This window comes from Paramisgurnus dabryanus, chromosome 8 (genome assembly GCF_030506205.2).
Source record: "Paramisgurnus dabryanus chromosome 8, PD_genome_1.1, whole genome shotgun sequence".
Taxonomy (NCBI): domain Eukaryota; kingdom Metazoa; phylum Chordata; class Actinopteri; order Cypriniformes; family Cobitidae; genus Paramisgurnus; species Paramisgurnus dabryanus.
This window is the reverse complement of record NC_133344.1, coordinates 9,515,266-9,533,025: the sequence shown is the minus strand read 5'-3', so window position 1 is coordinate 9,533,025 and position 17,760 is coordinate 9,515,266. Positions and strand designations below refer to the sequence as shown.

Below are 17,760 nucleotides of genomic sequence, written 5' to 3'. Positions count from 1 at the left end.
TATCATTTTTAGTTTCCACTGATGATAAAACCAATAAGCTGTCAACGGTAGCATTAGTAATCTAACAGGGTTAATGACATCAGTAAATTCTTCATGTTAAGAAGATTTGTATTATTACTTTTTGCAAATTCATTTTCCGAGGCCAGATTAAGTTTGAAATAGTTTGACAAACCAGATTAAATTGGGGGATTTTTGGCAGTCTAAAGGCCTCAGTAAAGGGAAGGGTTATTTGGTCTGCTATCTTGTGTCACAATTTTCAGTGTTCCTGCAAAGCAAAAAACAAAGCAACATGCAAAAGCATACACAATCATAGACATACACATACCCCCGTTTGGCACTAGATAGTTGACCAATTAAATTTGAATCTAAATATTCTCAATGTCTTTTGGTGGATCTGAACCGTTTAAGTTTGAAATGCATGTAGTGTTATCACTTTTCACCATCTGAGGCCTGTCTGGCCATTACAATATAATGTATATCATAATGTGATTACAATATAAATTACATTATCTTAAAATAATATTTATTAAAATAATAATTTTATAACTGGTCTGAAGGGCTTCTAGTTGGACATTTTAAAATCTGCAAAATTAAGAACACTTTTCTCTACATTGACCCTAAGGTAGCAGATGCATTAACATGTTCACTAACAACAACAGCTCTCCGTTGTTTTAAACCACAATCACATGCTGAGGGGCTCGACTCTTTCCTCAGCTGGAATTTTTGAAATTGAGCACAATTTTCTCGTGTTTTTAGTTGAGATCTAACTAAGTGTTCTTTAGATGTTATTCTATTTTAATATGGAAGGAATTAAGGAATTTAAGCAGAGCAAACACAAATGCTGTTTTCTATTTTTAAAGGCTTTAACTTTATTCTAGGTAAAGACATATAGAGGTGTAAAAGACTTTTATTAGCTCCCACTGATTCACTTTAATCAGGAATTCTGTATTCCTGTGATGATTTCAGGATTATGCTATACACTTTACTTTTATGAATTTCACTATCTTAAGACAATTGGACATCAAATTGCTCTTTAACAATTTCTACAGTTTTATAGAGAAACTACAAAGACTTAGCTTCGACAATTTACAGAAAACTGGATTACATTGTTTATTTAACAATTAACACGTCATCATAAAGAAAGGATTAAGCCTATAACGTTTAATAGTGCTGACTACACAGTACTGTATATCATGATGTTAATTATGGCATTAAATATCACTTTGATTGATTTACAGAAAATAATGATGCATTTTATTTGTTACAACTTAGCTAAACATCTCACTTGAAACAAGGAGAAACAGCACATATTTTCTGAGAGGGGGGTTAAGCCCTTTTAATCTCAGTGGTGATTCTTTCTCAATGAGATATAAGATCACATGTGTTTTATTGACCATTGTAAAAACAGTTTCATCATTATCTTTCTTGTGCATCAGTCAAAGCTTTAGCTCAATTTGCATCATATCACCATTAGGGAATCCTGCAATAATTTAGGAGTTTTAAGATGTACTTTTTTCATTCTACACTTATCCAATCCTGAGTGTTCTTTAGGAGATTCACTCACAATCATTATTAAATCCCTACTTGCTTAATATCCAACATTTAGTTCCACTCTGCATGCACTGAACCTCTAACTCCAACAATGCTGCCTTCAATCATTTATACACTTACATTTATCTTTTATTCCCATAATTACACTTATCTCCTTAACTCATCAGGTATAGTTACTACACTGATGTTTGCAGCATTTAATGATTCAAAAGGACCAATATGAACCTTTGCTTTATTTGTGCTATTGCCATATCAATCTGCTTTCCCAAATTCACTTCTCATATACAAATACATTAAATTGCACTGTAATTTTCATTTATCTAACATCCTTGATTTAATTGTTAATTCTTGCTCAGAGGAGCTTGTTATTTAAGTGTTGCACATGTGATGTGACAACAGGAATAATCATATAAAGGGTTTACCCTTAGCTGAGAACCAGAATAAAATTTGGATGTTACTCCATTTTAAGTTTATCTTTTGTTGCTTTAACATACAAAAGATCTTTTGATTTACTAACAAAGGGGATTTATCCTCATCTACACTGCTGTTGTAATGCTGTGTATTTCCATTAACAGAGTTATTATCGCCTGTTTTGCGCAGGTTTGTTTACATACATAGACGCATCAACTTGGGCACGGAGTTTTCTCATTTCATCCGACTTTAATATTCACGGATATTCGCTAATACTTTACGGGTTTCCGATAAAGTTGCGAGATCGTTCCACGGAGCAAATAGATAATCGCCACGGCGATGCTTTTACTTTTAGACTCAAATTTACGACTTTTCGTAATGTACCGCGATAACATTTAGTCATGACTCATGAGTCCATGTAATATTCACTCCTTCTGAGTTTAACGCATATGTTTGATTCGGAGTGCAAGTGAATATATTATTTCATTTTCTGCACTGCCACAATTATATCACTGACAGCGGTGTTGTTGTTTTAATTATTTTGCCCCACCGGATTTCTCCGGACTTTCACTGAGTTTACCGTCCCATTCTACAACATACGGGTGCATTTATGCTCACCCTGAACATTTCTAATAGGCAAATAAAATCAACTTACCAACACAGCTGAAGATAGAAAAGTAGACGTTTAAACCTCCTATTTTGCGATGAATGGAATCCTCTGTTATGGTTGAATTGTCGCGCTGGAAAGCTTCCTGGAGTACCACGTCACTTTTTCGGGTGTACTACGTCACCAGAATTACGTCACATGTGGTATACGTCATCACGTCGGGGTCACCAAGCTGTAAGACGCCACCCAATTGGCCCAACGTCGAAGTCCAATGCGTGGTGAAGGGAATCACGTGTCCTTTCCCTCCGTAGCGCTTCTAGAAGAGTAATTCCATTTATTTAATTTGTTTCTTTGACCTCTGTGGTTAAATTATAATCTGACTCCAATTTATTAGTTACCAATACTATTCTGATGCTGATCATAATTTATAAAGTTATTATTATATTTATTTAGAATGAATTATATTCACATAGGGAATAAGGTGTAATTCTGAAGGTGCTAAGGCAGTTCCATACAGCTGGGCATAGAGGCATTCTCCTTCTAACTTAAGTTAAAGTTAGAGGTTTCTCCAAACACATTGAAAATAAGAGGATCCATCTATGTTTTAGGTTGAGGTTACTCCATCTAACCTTAAAACGGGGAGGCAATTACTCCAGTAATATTTTCAATAGAGGCAATTCTCCTAATCTATGCCCCCTTCAATACATCTAACTTAACCCCTGAAAATATAATAAAGATTTGACAAGTTTTAGAATGAATAAAGATTAACAATTTATTTTGCCAGGCAGGTTACACTTAAATCAATAATTTGGTTATTCAAATCCATCAAAAATATATCAAAACATTCACTTAAAGATCAGCATAGAAAAATGAACATTTCACAAAATACAAAGCATACCTGGCAATTAAAGACACACAAAGTGGTCTAGGAAGATTCTTGTTAAAGATTTCTTCCATTATGTTTTACTACACACAAAAAGTGTGGAAGCTCCTGGTTACAGGATCCTCCATAAGGTTTGAATACACACGTAGTGTGGGAGCTTCTGAGTACAGAATGGCTCCCCGAACAACTAGCCAGGCCACCTTTTATACACAGCGTGAGACAAAGACATCGTAAAACTACAAAGTCCAGTTTGACCTGCACCAAATGTTCCTAAAGAACATCTGGTCAAAATAGCCAGAGGTGTCCTGGCAAAAACCCCACCTCTTAAAGAAATGCATCTTCTATCTAACCCCTTGAACCATCTTATTTTAGATATATAGAAATGAGACCTTTTTACTCATCGCACCATGACCTTTAAAATAATATTACACATGAATATGTATGTAAAACACAATCTTAGAACCCCATAATATGTATACATTACATTTCAGCAGATACTCAGTGATGTGAGCAAAAAGGCTAACAGTTCAAAAACCTTTGTGATGAATAGATTAACACATCAAAGTGTTGTATATCTGAAGACCTCTTTCATCTACGGGTCACATTTGGGTTCCCAACACCCCCTGAGGTTTAATTGTTTTACAGTGTCTTTTCATAAATAAACTTAGTTTATCGGGTTAACAACACCACCTGAGGTTTAATTGTTTTACAGTGTCTCTTCCTGAATAAACTTAAAGTTGATGAATTATAATCCAGTACTACAACTTATTAATATTTTCCACATATAATAGCAAATTCATTAAAACTGTGGAATAACAAAGATGGAACATACTGAAGTCAATATTATGACTGAAAACAATCCAAAATAAATCAAAACACAAATACTTACTAATGGTAATTTTTTTATAATAGTTTATAAATGTATACAGAAATTTAGTGTGTTAGTTTAGTGCAAGGTTTTAATAGGCCTTAGTTATTAAAGATAAGGTTAATAAATTATTTACTTACTTTTATAAAGAATGTATATTTAAAAGATAAAAAACACTTCTTATTCATTTTCAAGTATTATTAAACATTAATAGAATTTAAACAGTACATTTACAGAAATATTGTACTTTTTAACCTTAAAATAGCCCTGCTGCCCTCCGATGAAATGTCAATCTCAGAAAAGCCCCAAGCCAGTTTGAGACCCCTGACTTACATGAACGCTGCTAGCACATTTTAATGTATTTCTCTCCACACAACTGACAATACATGTCAAAATTGCAGTTTTTTATGTGTTTCTGTTAAAAAGTTTAGAAATAGAAAATCTTTTAACTTAATTATATAAGTGTAGATGTTGGACAGAGCAATTGATATTACAAATTAAATCAACTTAAAATTAAGTTTACTGAACTACAAAAGTGTTAAGTTAAATTTAATATTTTCATAATGTAAGCTTGATATTACAAATTAAATCAACTTAAAATTAAGTTTACTGAACTACAAAAATGTTAAGTAAAATTTACTATTTTCATAATGTAAACTAATGCTTTTTAGTAATGACTGCTAATGCCAACTTGATTTGTCTGCACCGACTAAAGGTTCTATGTTAATACAACTTACCTGTTTAGTTTAATGTGTTCCAAAACTAAAATTATTTAGTTAGGTTTAGGTTCCCAAGCAACTGTCTAGCAAAATCAACTAATTCGGGATAAGAGTGTATTAGATCAAGAAAGTAATTTAGTGATTGTTTTTTATCTTGGACATCCAGGCAATAACTGGTTGTTTGTTGAACTCGACATTTAAAACAGTTCATTCGTTCAGCTCCATAACATTGATAAAGGGGAACTTTCTCATCAATCTTTTTGAATTCCTCTGATAGGTCACTTCTCCAAACATCCTTATGCCAGACAATATGAAAAACAAAAACATTAAGTCCCTGATTTCGCTTATTTTTCCAGTTTGAAAGGCCCTCCAAAATGCTCCTCTCACCATCAATGCATTTTGTCACACAAGGTGAGTTGTAAGTATAGAAAACCACACAGTCATTGTCCTTTGCCTTTTCTAAAAGTTTGTCCATAGGAGAATTGCCCGGAGGATACAGCAGAACATACTCGGCATGGATCTTATCGGATTTTGGCCTTGCAGCAATTACATTCTGTGAGTTTGTACAAAGTTCACATGTTTGACCATTAGTGAGAATTGTTTGTACTTTTTCTGCGTCTTCTCTGCTGAACACAGTTTCAATAGAAGAAGTTTCATCTGTGCACTGTTTCTCTGGGACACTGATCGCTATTGCATACTGAATATCAGGCTTTGTTTTGGGTTGAACACTGAAAGATATTAAATAAAACAATATGATTATCACAGTTTTTTTTTAAGAAAGAATGTATTTCTTCTTGTTCAAAAAAAAAAAAAAAAAAAAACTCTCTATGGACTTTATACATTCCACACAGCTAAGCAATTTTAAAGTCGCCATGAAATTAAAAGAAAAAACTAATTTGTTTTGGAATATCGTTGTATTTTTTTTAACAAATGACTTATCTGTGAGCTTCATTGTTTTTAAAAACGTCATATGCCGTTATAATCTTTAATCAAAAAACGCAAATCTCCTCCCCTCCTCAAAACGATCTCTCTTTACTTCCAGTCAGTATGGCAGGTGGGCGGGGTCCGGGAAAAGATCGCAGCGATTAGCAATTAGCAACATGACCCAACTTCAAATGATTCAATCAGTTCTTGATGGACGAATTCAAATACAGCTCTGCCTTATTAAGTCTGTTTCACTTGGATACGTCACCAATGGAGAAAAAAGACAATCTCTACCTCCGTTTCATGGCGACTTTAATAATTTAACTGACATGATGCTGTCATTTTTTTAAATCATAAACAAAATGATGACATACTTATTGTTAAAATACTGAATCATTTTAGTGAGGACTGCCGTGTTCACATTCGCCTGAACACTTAGTTGAAGCAGGCAGAGGAAGATGAGTCCTCTCGGTGCTACCATGGGTGCCTAAAATTAAAATTAAAAAAATTAAAAACTGCTTATTGTAGTTGCTCAGTATGAGAATACCAAACATATTTAGCTTCAAAACCCAGATTTTACATTTGGCATCAAGTGGACAAAGACTGGGCAAAACAAAAAACATCAAAAAAATATGATTGAAATATTCACATGTCAATAATGGTCCAAATTTAAAGTTTATTTTGGCTGTAAGTGGGTAACTTATAGCCGGATTATAGATGCTAACATCTGACACACTCGCATTGTCACGGTTACGCATCTGGGCGGAACTTAACTTCTGTGGCCGGTTGCATAAACCTCTAAGAGTAGTCTTAAAAGTTAGTCGTGATTTTTTTTCTTCAAGACTGTTTTAAGTATGTTACATAGAAAAGTAGATTGGTCTAATTTAAATCCAAATAATAAGACTGATTAGCCCTAACTAATTGCTAGTTAGTCAGACTCATTCTTAAGACGCAGTCTTAATGTCAAGGCTATGTTTATGCAACTGGCCACAGGTCTCTGTTTGTTTATTGGTCTGGCGTGTGGCTAAACTGAACTCTGGAACAAATGTCTCCTCGAAAAAGCAAATGTTTTGGTTTCCTAAAGACGAGGGGAGACGGGATCACCGAAGTTATGTTTGTTCTACAAAAGCCATTTGTTTATGTTGTTACGGTGATGATGGGGGGCGTTTGAAATATTGAAAGGGGCGATCACATGAATGCATATAATTCTCCCAGCTAGAAAATACATATAGCTTTGGTACGTTCCTTAAGTTTTAAAGCGTTATAAACAAACATCTCGGTAATACAACCACACAAACTGCAGCTATAATGAGCAACATACAGAGCTCTGAAAAATCTTACTATATATAACAACAACAAAAAACATATGTAATGTTCGTAGCCTTTGTGTTTGCTTTCCACAGTGCAAGAAATTTTACATAATGTTATAAAGGTGAGGGAACATTAGTCAAGCGACCAATCGAAATTCGACCTTGCCTCACAGACGGTCCTTAACAAAAATATTGCAATTTTAGTTTATTATTCACTATAGGAAGACAATACACTAGGCAGATGTGATTTTTAAATAGCATTAAAATCCCATTCATCATTAATGGTGATCTGAGGGGGTGGGAAAGTGGAGTGGAGGGGGCAACGCCCCCCCATGGCATCAGCCCTGGAATTAATCCTGCTATTCTCAATGTTTCTTCAAATTTTAAGCATTTATTTACTGTTATTTTTATTCACCATTATTTATGCAAATTGGACCATCACATATGAATTTCATTCAAAACACTATAAAAACACTTAAATTTGACAGTTTAGTTTACTCATATCTCATTAAAGAGAGAACTTACCATTGTGACTGCTACAGTATGAGTAAGAAAGATGTTCAGAGCTGCAGTACAGCAGTTTCTTCGAATGTAAAGATAAGGAGAAAATAAAGTTTACTATATATAGAGTTTGTGCAAGGAACTAAATTGTGATTGGTGCAGTAACGTCACAGATCTCTATTTACTTAATGTATTTAACTAAGGTTTTTTTGATAGGACAACAACAAGAAGAACCTCAGTGTCAGGTCACCTGAGGCAGTTTACTGTGTATGTCCAACGTGATCTTATGAGAATACGTGTGTATTTTTCACATCAAGTGTGGTTGTATCTCACGTAGGCTACTAGAGGAATGCCCTATACACACTGAAACATATAATACTGATGTATTGACAGGACTAATACATTAATTATTAACGCATTAATAGCTTTACAAATGTACAGATTTGTACGTATTCCTATTCATAAATATTAATATCGTGGGCATTGGCATTTCTTACTCATATGATATTTTCAGATATTGTTTGTGACTTATTTAAGACAGTTTACTTATTTACATCATGAAATGTTCATGACTTTCACAGAATTACATAAGACTACACTTTAAAACTTTAAAATTAACAACATTTCTGTGATCATTTAACCATTTTGTGATACGTACCCCCAGTTTCACAGACAACCCAGCGGGCATATGACCGACCTTCAACGTTGAAATTTGGTTGAAATTAGGTCAGTTGTTTGTTCAACGTTGAAACAACGTTGAATGGTAAACAATTGAAAAAGGTTAATAAAATGCTTAAAAATCAACGTTGAAAATTGGTTGAAATAACGTCAGTTGTTTGTTCAACGTTGATTCAACGTTGAAACAACAGTGAAGTAAATGGTTGCAGAGAGACAATAAAATAATGTTTTATAATATGTGAATCATTCAGAAAAAAAATCAAAAATTCATATTATAAAATTGATGAAATTATAAAAAAATAATAATAATTGAATATACAGGTAGCGAGGTAATCTCGCGAGATTACACGAGACTGGACTGTTTTAACGGCTGTCTGCGAGATCTTGCGTACCACAGGAGAAAATGCTTCAGAGAAAGAAGAGGTAAGGAAATAAGTCAATGTAAACGCAAGGCATCTTGTTAGCAGACATCCCGACCTGATCAAAAACTTTTGATAAGGAGATGATCTAATCCTATTTTTAATATATGTTTTACAAACTTACCACAGGTGATCTGGCAAAGCGACTTATGAAACAGCATCTTCCCAAATCTCCTCTTCAGGCTCATCTTAGCGATCATTGCATTTGATAATGTTTGGAAAAAGAAAAACATATTTCATTAGTATAGAAATATAAATGTAATCTTTTGGTTAGAAATACAGAAAACTGTGGCCCAAGTACAACTTTTAAAGAAATTAAGAATGTTAAAAAAATTTTGTCATAACACTATTCATTACCTTTTAAGGGGGAATGATTTGGGGATCTGGAAAGACACACTACTTCACCTCTCTGTATTTTATCACGCGTCTTCAAATTGCATGTTGATCTGCCTACAATTTAAAACACATAATAAAATAAAAACAAGCCCCTTTTAAAAAGAAAACATAAATTGTGAAATACAAAACACTGCATCTTAATTATTAGGATTATTAGAATTTGATTTGGTTACAAAACAAATATTAAATGCATTGTAAGGTTTTAGGGGAGACGCTTCACAAAAAAGAAATGGTAAATTACGGATTTCTATTACAACATGGTATCTTGGTGGTGCATTACCAGGGTAGGTGGTAGCTCATTGACAATTAAAAAAATTATGATTAAAGCCATAACACATAAAGATAAGAACAAATAAATGCTGTCATGTACACCATCACAAAAGACCCATTTTTTTCTGTCAATATGAAGCCTCTATAAAACTCAGGGGGGCAGGGTTTCATATTTTATTGAAGCAGCCCTGGGCACCGCCATTAGCTAGCGAACCCCCACCTGCTCTTAGCATTCCATTGACTCGCATTCATTTTGGCGTCACTTTGACAGTGAATAACTTTACATTTGAGGCGTTTAAAGACTCAATTTGTGCATCAATTATTTCTAAAGAAACACGAAAATGTATAAAAGGCTCCATTACCTTGTATCTTACGTTATGGCCCAGTAGAAGCAGTTTTAGTAAAACTATGCTAACGATTGCGTCATAACCACGCGACTCTCTGTCGCACAGTAGAGAAATTACCGTATGGACAGGAGGAGAAGCGCATGTAGAATATGGCGTACTGGCGTTAAACTTTAAAATAAATAAATAGGCTACTATGCAAAATGACAAAGTAATTTACTAAATATACTTAATACAAAATGTACTCCTGTTCACGCTCGCCGTTTCTGCAAGATTCGGTGGATGATTCAGATTTCTCTTGGCACAACTATTAGAAGACTTACAATTGTCACACAGGTTGCTCACGTCACCAAGCTTAGTTTGAGTCTGCGCAGTACGCTCGACCCCCCGGAAGTGTGAGCTTCTAATTGGCTTCACTTGTCTCCGTTGAATCCAACACACTCGCTGTGTCCATTTCTTTTACTGTCTATGATAAAACTTGCATCACCATCCACTCTGAACACTGGATTAACTTTTGTCTCTGTATACTGAAAACAAAGGGTTTGAAATATGTAGGCCTACATACTGTAGAAGGAATAGTGGCATAGAAAAGAAATTAATTGATGTGCTGAAAAGTAACCATTGTATCCTAAATTAGTTTCTTATATTTTCCTAATGACAAGACAATGATAAACCATTCTTGAGAAACAAGTAGCAGGTGTTTTTAAAAAGCCACTCTCAATTCTCACCTGTGAAGTTTCTCGTGTTTGTGTGTCATTCTGTTTCTGACCTGACAACCCTTGCATGGGCGCGGGAAGTGGGCACCCCCTGGTGGCAAAGATTTAAAACTGCAATGACCATAAAGTGATAGCTTATAAATATCTCTGATTGTTGTTTGTTACTGTTCCAAGACATTTTGTATGTCATGTTTGGGCTGTGTGATGAAGAGAGAATTATTAATTTAGTAATTTTAAAATGATTTAATTTATTTCAGTGTGTATTAGCCAATCAGATTTGTTTTGACGACGTGATTGCGATTCAGCCGATAAGCTGCGTAGGCTACGTATAAGCATAACACACAAGCACGCACACTCACAGCCACATAGAACGAATTACTAGGCTATCTGTAGCCTATCTATCAGCTTCGCAATGTCTCAGAAGAGAATTTATGATTTTTTTTCCATCACAACTCCTTATCCTGCATATCAGAAAAGGGTAATCTTTTAAAAAAACTATTTAAAAATATTGCCAAATTGTTTCGCGTTGTTAAACGCACATGTAAATGTAACAGAACATTTAAATTAAACATTTAAAGTAAAAAAGATTGAATTAAATTATTAAAACGACATGAAAGGAACTAAATTGTAAAGCCTCGATGTACAATAAGGAACCTGCGCATTTGGGCATTTAAAAAATTAATGTAAATTATTCCCATCCATCGATTTTAATGTTAAACATCTATAAATCCAAATTAATACATATGGAATATATTCCGACAATTTAGGATATGATGTTTGAATTTTAAAGTCGAAAAATATCTTATTTTTACACCGCTGCGCAGGAGGCATTGCAAACTGAAACAAAACTTAAGACAAAAATATTACATTTACGTTTAAAAAATAGAATTAAATGAAACCAGTGAATTGAAAGGTTCACTAATCGCCTTAACTCGAGTGATGTCAATAAAGTTTCCATGTTAGAAATTATAAATATTAAAAACTTAAAAAAGCAAAGGAAAACAAAGCCGGCGTAGGCTACTGGCACGAATGAGAATGTATAACTGGTTCCATACCTCCGACTTTCCTCCAAACTTGCTTAAAGTTAATTCTCCTGTTTTTCTTTTTTTCTTTACATCTTCAAACTCCGTGTTGCACTTAAGCTACATCATACAGAACAGCAGACCCGGTGCGTGATGGGTGCCAGAGGAGACCCCGCACATGACTCGCGTTGCATTTTGTAACTTTTACAAATCATTTTGTAATTTGTGTAACTTTTTGCACACATTTGTTACTTTGGCCTAAATATAGTCTATATATAATATTTCTGATTATATGGCATAGTTTTCTCCCCACTCAATTAGGATAATAAAGTAATGATAAAAAATGCTTAATCAACGGGCAAACAAAGGGCACTGATGTATTTTAAGATATGGCATTGTCACGCCCAGGGGCTGGCTATGCTTTACTTAAAGCCACGCCCCTTCTCAACTTCCACCTCGAGGAGGTCTCCAAAGCCAACCCAATGACCAGACAACAACGAGAGCAGGTAATATTAAAACAATCTTTATTTATTAAATATTTAAAATATGCTTGGAAATGGGGAAGGGGGGGGTTAAAACTAATATCAGGCTCTGCCCTCCAGGTGGGCCACGGCCGAGAGGATGACAGGGAACAAGGGGGCGACTGGGGTCCGGGACGTGGGACTCAGGGTCCGGCCTGAGTCTAGTTATCCGTGGCGCCCTCCTTCTTCCTCCTGGAGGCAGAATCAAAAATAGAATGAGTGTGGGGGTTAATGTCCTGGTTGCGTACCTTGGTCTCCCTCGTGGAGGCTTTCGTCCTCGTGCTCACACGGTTCTTTGTCGTGTCACTCACTCTTTCTCTCTATCTCTTCACAGACAGCAGCTGGGACATAAGACACAGTTAGTTCAACTTGGCTTTCTCACCTCTTCGCTGGTTACAGCCTACGGTAAGTATGAGGTTCACACTGTTCGTTTCTCTGGTATTCACTCTCTTCCTCTCTCTCTTCACAGACAGCAGCTGGGACATAAGACACATGTAACCCTGATGTATAAATTTGTTATTTTCTTTATTTACTGAGGGTGAATGTATTATAAAATGTTTTATTTTCTATGTATTTTGAAACTGGATTTTGTTTAAAATGTATTGTTTTTGTTTACTTTGCTATATTATGTTTGGTTGATTTGTACATGAGAAAAACGTGTCTAACATCAGTTTGGGGTTTTGTCATTTGATGTTCATTGGACAAAAAAGTGATTGACATGTTTTTGAGCCAATCAGATTGTCAGAAGGGAGGGTTTGTTTGGGAGATGCTCAGAGAAAGTTGGAGAGATAAGAGAGGAGAGACGATAGAAAGTTACCGAGAGGAAAGACGTGATATATAGTGATTTGTTTGAGTGTTTAAAACGTGAATCTTGCTGTAAACAGAAGTACTGCTCGTATTTCTACATTGAGGAGGTGGATCGTTTTTACTTCGTACTGTTTCAAGTAAGTTTGCAGTCTCTGCATGTTTGGCTCGGTCAGAGTTGAACGCGGTGCACGTCAGCATAACTTACGGTATTATTGTGACTGAAACTGCTGTTATTATCTGCTTTAACCGAGCGGATTTTCATGACAATTACGCGGACTTTCGTTTCTCGGGATCGGGATGTCTGTGGGCATCGTCTGGTAACTTTGTGAGCGTCTGGTGCTTAAACAGCCATCGAACCTGTTGCACACTGAGACATCGCCACGCACGTGACACTGAGGACCATTTCAATGTGATGAACGTGAATGTGTTTCAACGCACACTAGCTTCCAGATTGAGGTAAACGTCCAAAAAGTCTTTTTGTTTGCTCTTCAGAGCGAAGGGGCCAGTTTTGTTTTCCCGGCCACTACGCACTCAAGCTCCGTATCAGGCCTGCAACGGGGTGGGATGTGTGTACTGTGTATGTGTGTGCGCGTGCACGTGTGAAAGAGATTCAAGTGCACTAATAACAAGGTGACCGGTCTTTTCCTTTTCTTTAATTCTAATGTGTTTTTGGATACGTTAAAAGATGTAAAGAGTTATTTGAGCTTACAGAAAGTTAAACGAGTTACACGTTCATTTGTAAAGTATAACTTTGAGTAACTGAAGCTTTAAACTGTCTGTTTGGTGTTTATGTGGATAACTTTTGTGACTTAAATCCACTACGGTGATTTAAGATTGATAATCCTGCAGTGATACAGTGAAAAAGTGTTTAGTTGCAGTTAAAAGAAAGACAATCACACAGAAGTTTGTTTGATTTATTTTATTTGTTTATTTACATTTCATTTACATTGTCAGATTTTGATATTGATTCATATTTCATTCCATTTCATATTTCATTTCAAGTAAAAAACTATTCATTTCAAAAGACATTCAATACAGTATATCTGTGTTTAAACGTTGATTTGTGAGTATGTGTGTTTTTGCAGTTTTGAAGTGAATCACTGGAGGACTAATTAATTAGTAGAAGACAGGATTAAAAGATCATTTAGTATTAAAAGAACCCAGGTCCTTATCGTAAACTCTGGTCTTGTGTAAAGGGGCGGAGGATAGGGGCTACATAATGGAGGCACCGCTGGGATTTCCTGTCTTCTAAACTAAAGGTAAAAGCAAAATGTCAGAGAACGATCATTCAAAAGAACTTCGCAGCTGGTGCGCAAATGAGAAAATTGATCCCCAACATGCTATTTTACTTGTCGGTGTGCCATCTGACACTGATGTTGCGTTTATCGAAGACACGGTGCAAACTGTTAAAGTCTTTGGTCGAGTGCGGGCTCGCGCAACGAAAGAAGGCACAGTTCCTGGGACATTTTTAGTATTGTGTGAGTGCAGAGAGAAAATCTGCCCCACCCAGGTGCCATCTGAGGTGTTGCCATCCTCTGGGGACACCTGGAAAATTGTTGTGGTAAAAGATGAGGATCCTAATGTGAATGCTTTTTCTGACAAATTATCTCAGTTCTTAAGTAGGGAGGGCAAAAGCATCACTGACCTTCAGAGTCTGATTAACCCCTTGGCTTCAAATGTTACATCACCTGAGACAATTATTCGCGCCATTGGGGAATTGTTGGAGAAAACTAAGCCTACTAGCGATGGTCAAGCCTACCGTCGCTTGCGCATATTTTCAGGTATCGAGCCCACCCCAGTAGGTGAAGAGAATAGTGAGAATTGGCTTGAGCAAGCTAGATTGATGATTTTTGAGACAGACTGCTCCACCAAGGAGAAGCGCAAACGCATTGTGGAGAGCCTTAAAGGGCCAGCCTTAGAGGTGATCAAAGCGGTAAGAGTCAACAACCCAGATGCTACAGCACTTGAGTATATTGAGGCTTTAGAGAGTGCTTTTAGTACCTCCGAGTCAGGTGAGGACTTATATTTTGCTTTCCGTTTGCTTCGACAAGAGCCTGGAGAGGCCTTGTCTGATTTTCTCCGTAGACAAGAAAAATCGCTAACATTAGTGATTAAAAGGGGAGGGTTAATGCCTCAGAGAGCTGATCGAGCCCGAGTAGAACAGTTGTTAAGGGGTGCGATTGAATCAGATCTGATGCTTTTGAAATTGCGGCTGCATGAACGGAAAGAAACCCCCCCCACATTTCTTAAACTTCTTAATGAGATTCGAGAAGAGGAAGAAAATGAAGCGGCTAGACGTAAGCTAGGTGCCAGTGTGAAAGATAAGACAGTAAAAGACAGAGTGAAAGGCTCACTGTCAAATCGAGACAATGTGAAAGTAGATGCTAAAGAGTTACGACTCCAACTGGGCAGCACTGGTCTGTCACGGCCCTCAGAAAGGGATGAGGTTAAAAGCAAATCTGATGTGAGGCCCTCAGATAACCCGCGTAATGCAGAAGTGCTAGCACTAAAAGCTCAAGTAGAACAACTACAGAAACAATTGTCTGTGCTTAGTGTGGGGGCGAGTAGCCCGAGTGCTCAAGAGTTTCCGGTGAGCCGTGGTTCATTTGCTCCGTCAAGATCGGCAGGTAAAAACAGTGATGGCTTTTTCTGTTACAATTGTGGTGGAGATGGCCACATTGCCAACAGATGTGAGCATGCCACAAATTCTGCTTTAGTCATTCAGAAACTTTTACAAGTACTTCGCAAATCCAAAGAAAGAAAACCCTCTTCAGCACCGAAAGATACTGATGTAGAGAAGAGTAATTGTTTTTCCAAGAAAAGCCTAGTTGAGGTTCCTGAGCCTAGTCTTCTACCAGCTGGTCTTGTAGGGCCATCATCCACAGTTGAGGTCAAGGTTAATGGACAGCCTTGTTCGGCTTTGTTAGACAGCGGGTCACAGGTGACCATTGTCTTTGAGAAATGGTACTCAAGTCACCTACCCCAAGTACCATTGAATCACCTTGATGGGTTGGCTATCTGGGGTTTGAGCTCATCCAGCTACCCTTACCGGGGGTATATTGTCGTGGATGTGGAATTCCCACAGGCGCTAATGGGCTCATCTGAAGTGATTTCGGTACTTGCATTGGTGTGTCCCGATCCAGTAGGGCCTAAGCAAACGCCGTTGATTGTTGGTACCAATGCCAGCTTTTTCCAGAGATTAGCTGACATTTGTACTGGTAGCACAGGGCCCAAGACCTCTCATGTTATGCGGATACAGCCTCAGTGGGTAACAGACAGGTTAGTCCCTACAAGTAACCTTGCTGCTCTTGAAGAAAAGCCTGTCGGTGAGGTGAAGTGGGTGGGAGATAGCCCTCTTACACTCCCTCCTCAGACCGAGAAATGTGTAGTTGGCCGCATCGACTGTCAGTCTCCCCTGGAGAAAGATATTTATCTGGTAGAGGGTCCTGAAGAGGATGTCCTTCCTGCTGGAGTCTTAGTTCCTCCTGTAGTGGTTCCCTTTTCAGCCATGGAGACAAGCCAAGTCAGAGTTTTGGTACGCAATGACACACTTAAGGAAAAGTCTATACCTAACGGGACAGTGCTAGGCAGAGTTTATGCTACAGACACAGTAAGAGACGCGCGTGAGGCACCAAAAGACCATCAACTATTTGATCCAGAAGCGTTTGATTTTGGTAACTCCCCTGTGTCGCAGGCGTGGAAAGATCGACTCAGACAGAAATTATCAGAAAGAGTGAATGTATTTTCGCTATCCGAGGTTGATGTGGGATTAGCACAAGGGGTCAAACATCATATAAGGCTGAGGGACGACACCCCTTTCCGTGAGCGCTCACGTCGTATCGCCCCTGCGGATGTTGAAGACGTTCGTCGGCATTTAAAAAATTTGATGACTGCCGGAATCATTAAAGAGTCGCGGAGCCCATATGCATCTCCCATCGTCATTGCTCGGAAAAAGAATGGCGATGTGAGGATGTGTGTGGACTACCGCACTTTAAATAGTCGTACGATACCTGACCAGTATACGACCCCCAGGATAGATGACACATTGGACTGCCTAGCCGGTAGCCAATGGTTTTCTGTCCTGGACCTCCGGAGCGGATATTATCAGATAGAGATGGCCGAGAAGGATAAAGAGAAAACCGCGTTCATCTGCCCTTTGGGGTATTTCCAATTCGAACGCATGCCCCAAGGGATCACTGGGGCCCCAGCTACTTTCCAACGGCTGATGGAAAGGGCCATTGGGGACATGCACCTCCTCGAAGCCATCGTCTATCTTGATGATATCATTGTCTTTGGACGAACATTAGAGCAGCATGAAGAGCGTCTGCTCAAAGTTCTCGATCGGTTGGAAGAGTGCGGTCTTAAAGTCTCTATTGACAAATGTCAATTTTGCCAGCCTGAGGTCAAATATGTTGGCCATATGGTGTCAGCAGAGGGTATTGCGGCTGACCCTGCAAAAATTGAGGCAGTAGCAAAATGGAAGCAGCCGTATGACTTGAAATCACTGCGGTCTTTTCTCGGCTTTTGCGGTTACTACCGCCGGTTCATAAAAGGTTACTCTTCCGTAGTGCGACCACTCACTGACCTAACTAAAGGGTTTCCACCCACTGGCAAGGGAAAAACAAAACCTAAGACCGCCAGCATTCAGGGGTACTTTAAAGAGTCGGAGCCGTTTGGAGATCGCTGGACTCCTGAATGTACAGAAGCGTTTAGCGAAATTATTTACCGACTGACACACGCGCCAGTTTTGGCCTTTGCAGATCCATCCAAGCCATACGTCTTGCATGTGGATGCAAGTATGAATGGTCTTGGG

General features: G+C 37.6%; 2 protein-coding genes and 1 long non-coding RNA gene across 3 annotated transcripts; 1 reads left to right on the top strand and 2 right to left on the bottom strand.

Moving 5' to 3' along the window:
• Positions 1–4,341: 4,341 nt before the first annotated feature.
• On the bottom strand, positions 4,342–7,911 carry LOC135771834 (uncharacterized). The gene is made up of 3 exons (XM_065282210.2): positions 7,799–7,911; positions 6,338–6,450; positions 4,342–5,767 (listed from the first exon to the last, which is right to left on the bottom strand). The coding sequence occupies exons 1-3, from the start codon at positions 7,799–7,801 to the stop codon at positions 5,089–5,091; spliced, it is 795 nt and encodes a 264-aa protein (XP_065138282.1). The 5' UTR covers positions 7,802–7,911; the 3' UTR covers positions 4,342–5,088.
• Positions 7,912–8,989: 1,078 nt separating this feature from the next.
• LOC135771871 (uncharacterized) lies at positions 8,990–10,060 on the bottom strand. The gene is made up of 3 exons (XR_010543102.2): positions 9,900–10,060; positions 9,229–9,321; positions 8,990–9,059 (listed from the first exon to the last, which is right to left on the bottom strand). It is a non-coding gene; the product is annotated as an uncharacterized lncRNA (long non-coding RNA).
• Positions 10,061–14,217: 4,157 nt separating this feature from the next.
• On the top strand, positions 14,218–15,049 carry LOC141282490 (paraneoplastic antigen Ma1 homolog). Its single transcript, XM_073815493.1, has 2 exons — positions 14,218–14,959; positions 15,033–15,049. The coding sequence occupies exons 1-2, from the start codon at positions 14,218–14,220 to the stop codon at positions 15,047–15,049; spliced, it is 759 nt and encodes a 252-aa protein (XP_073671594.1).
• Positions 15,050–17,760: the final 2,711 nt, after the last annotated feature.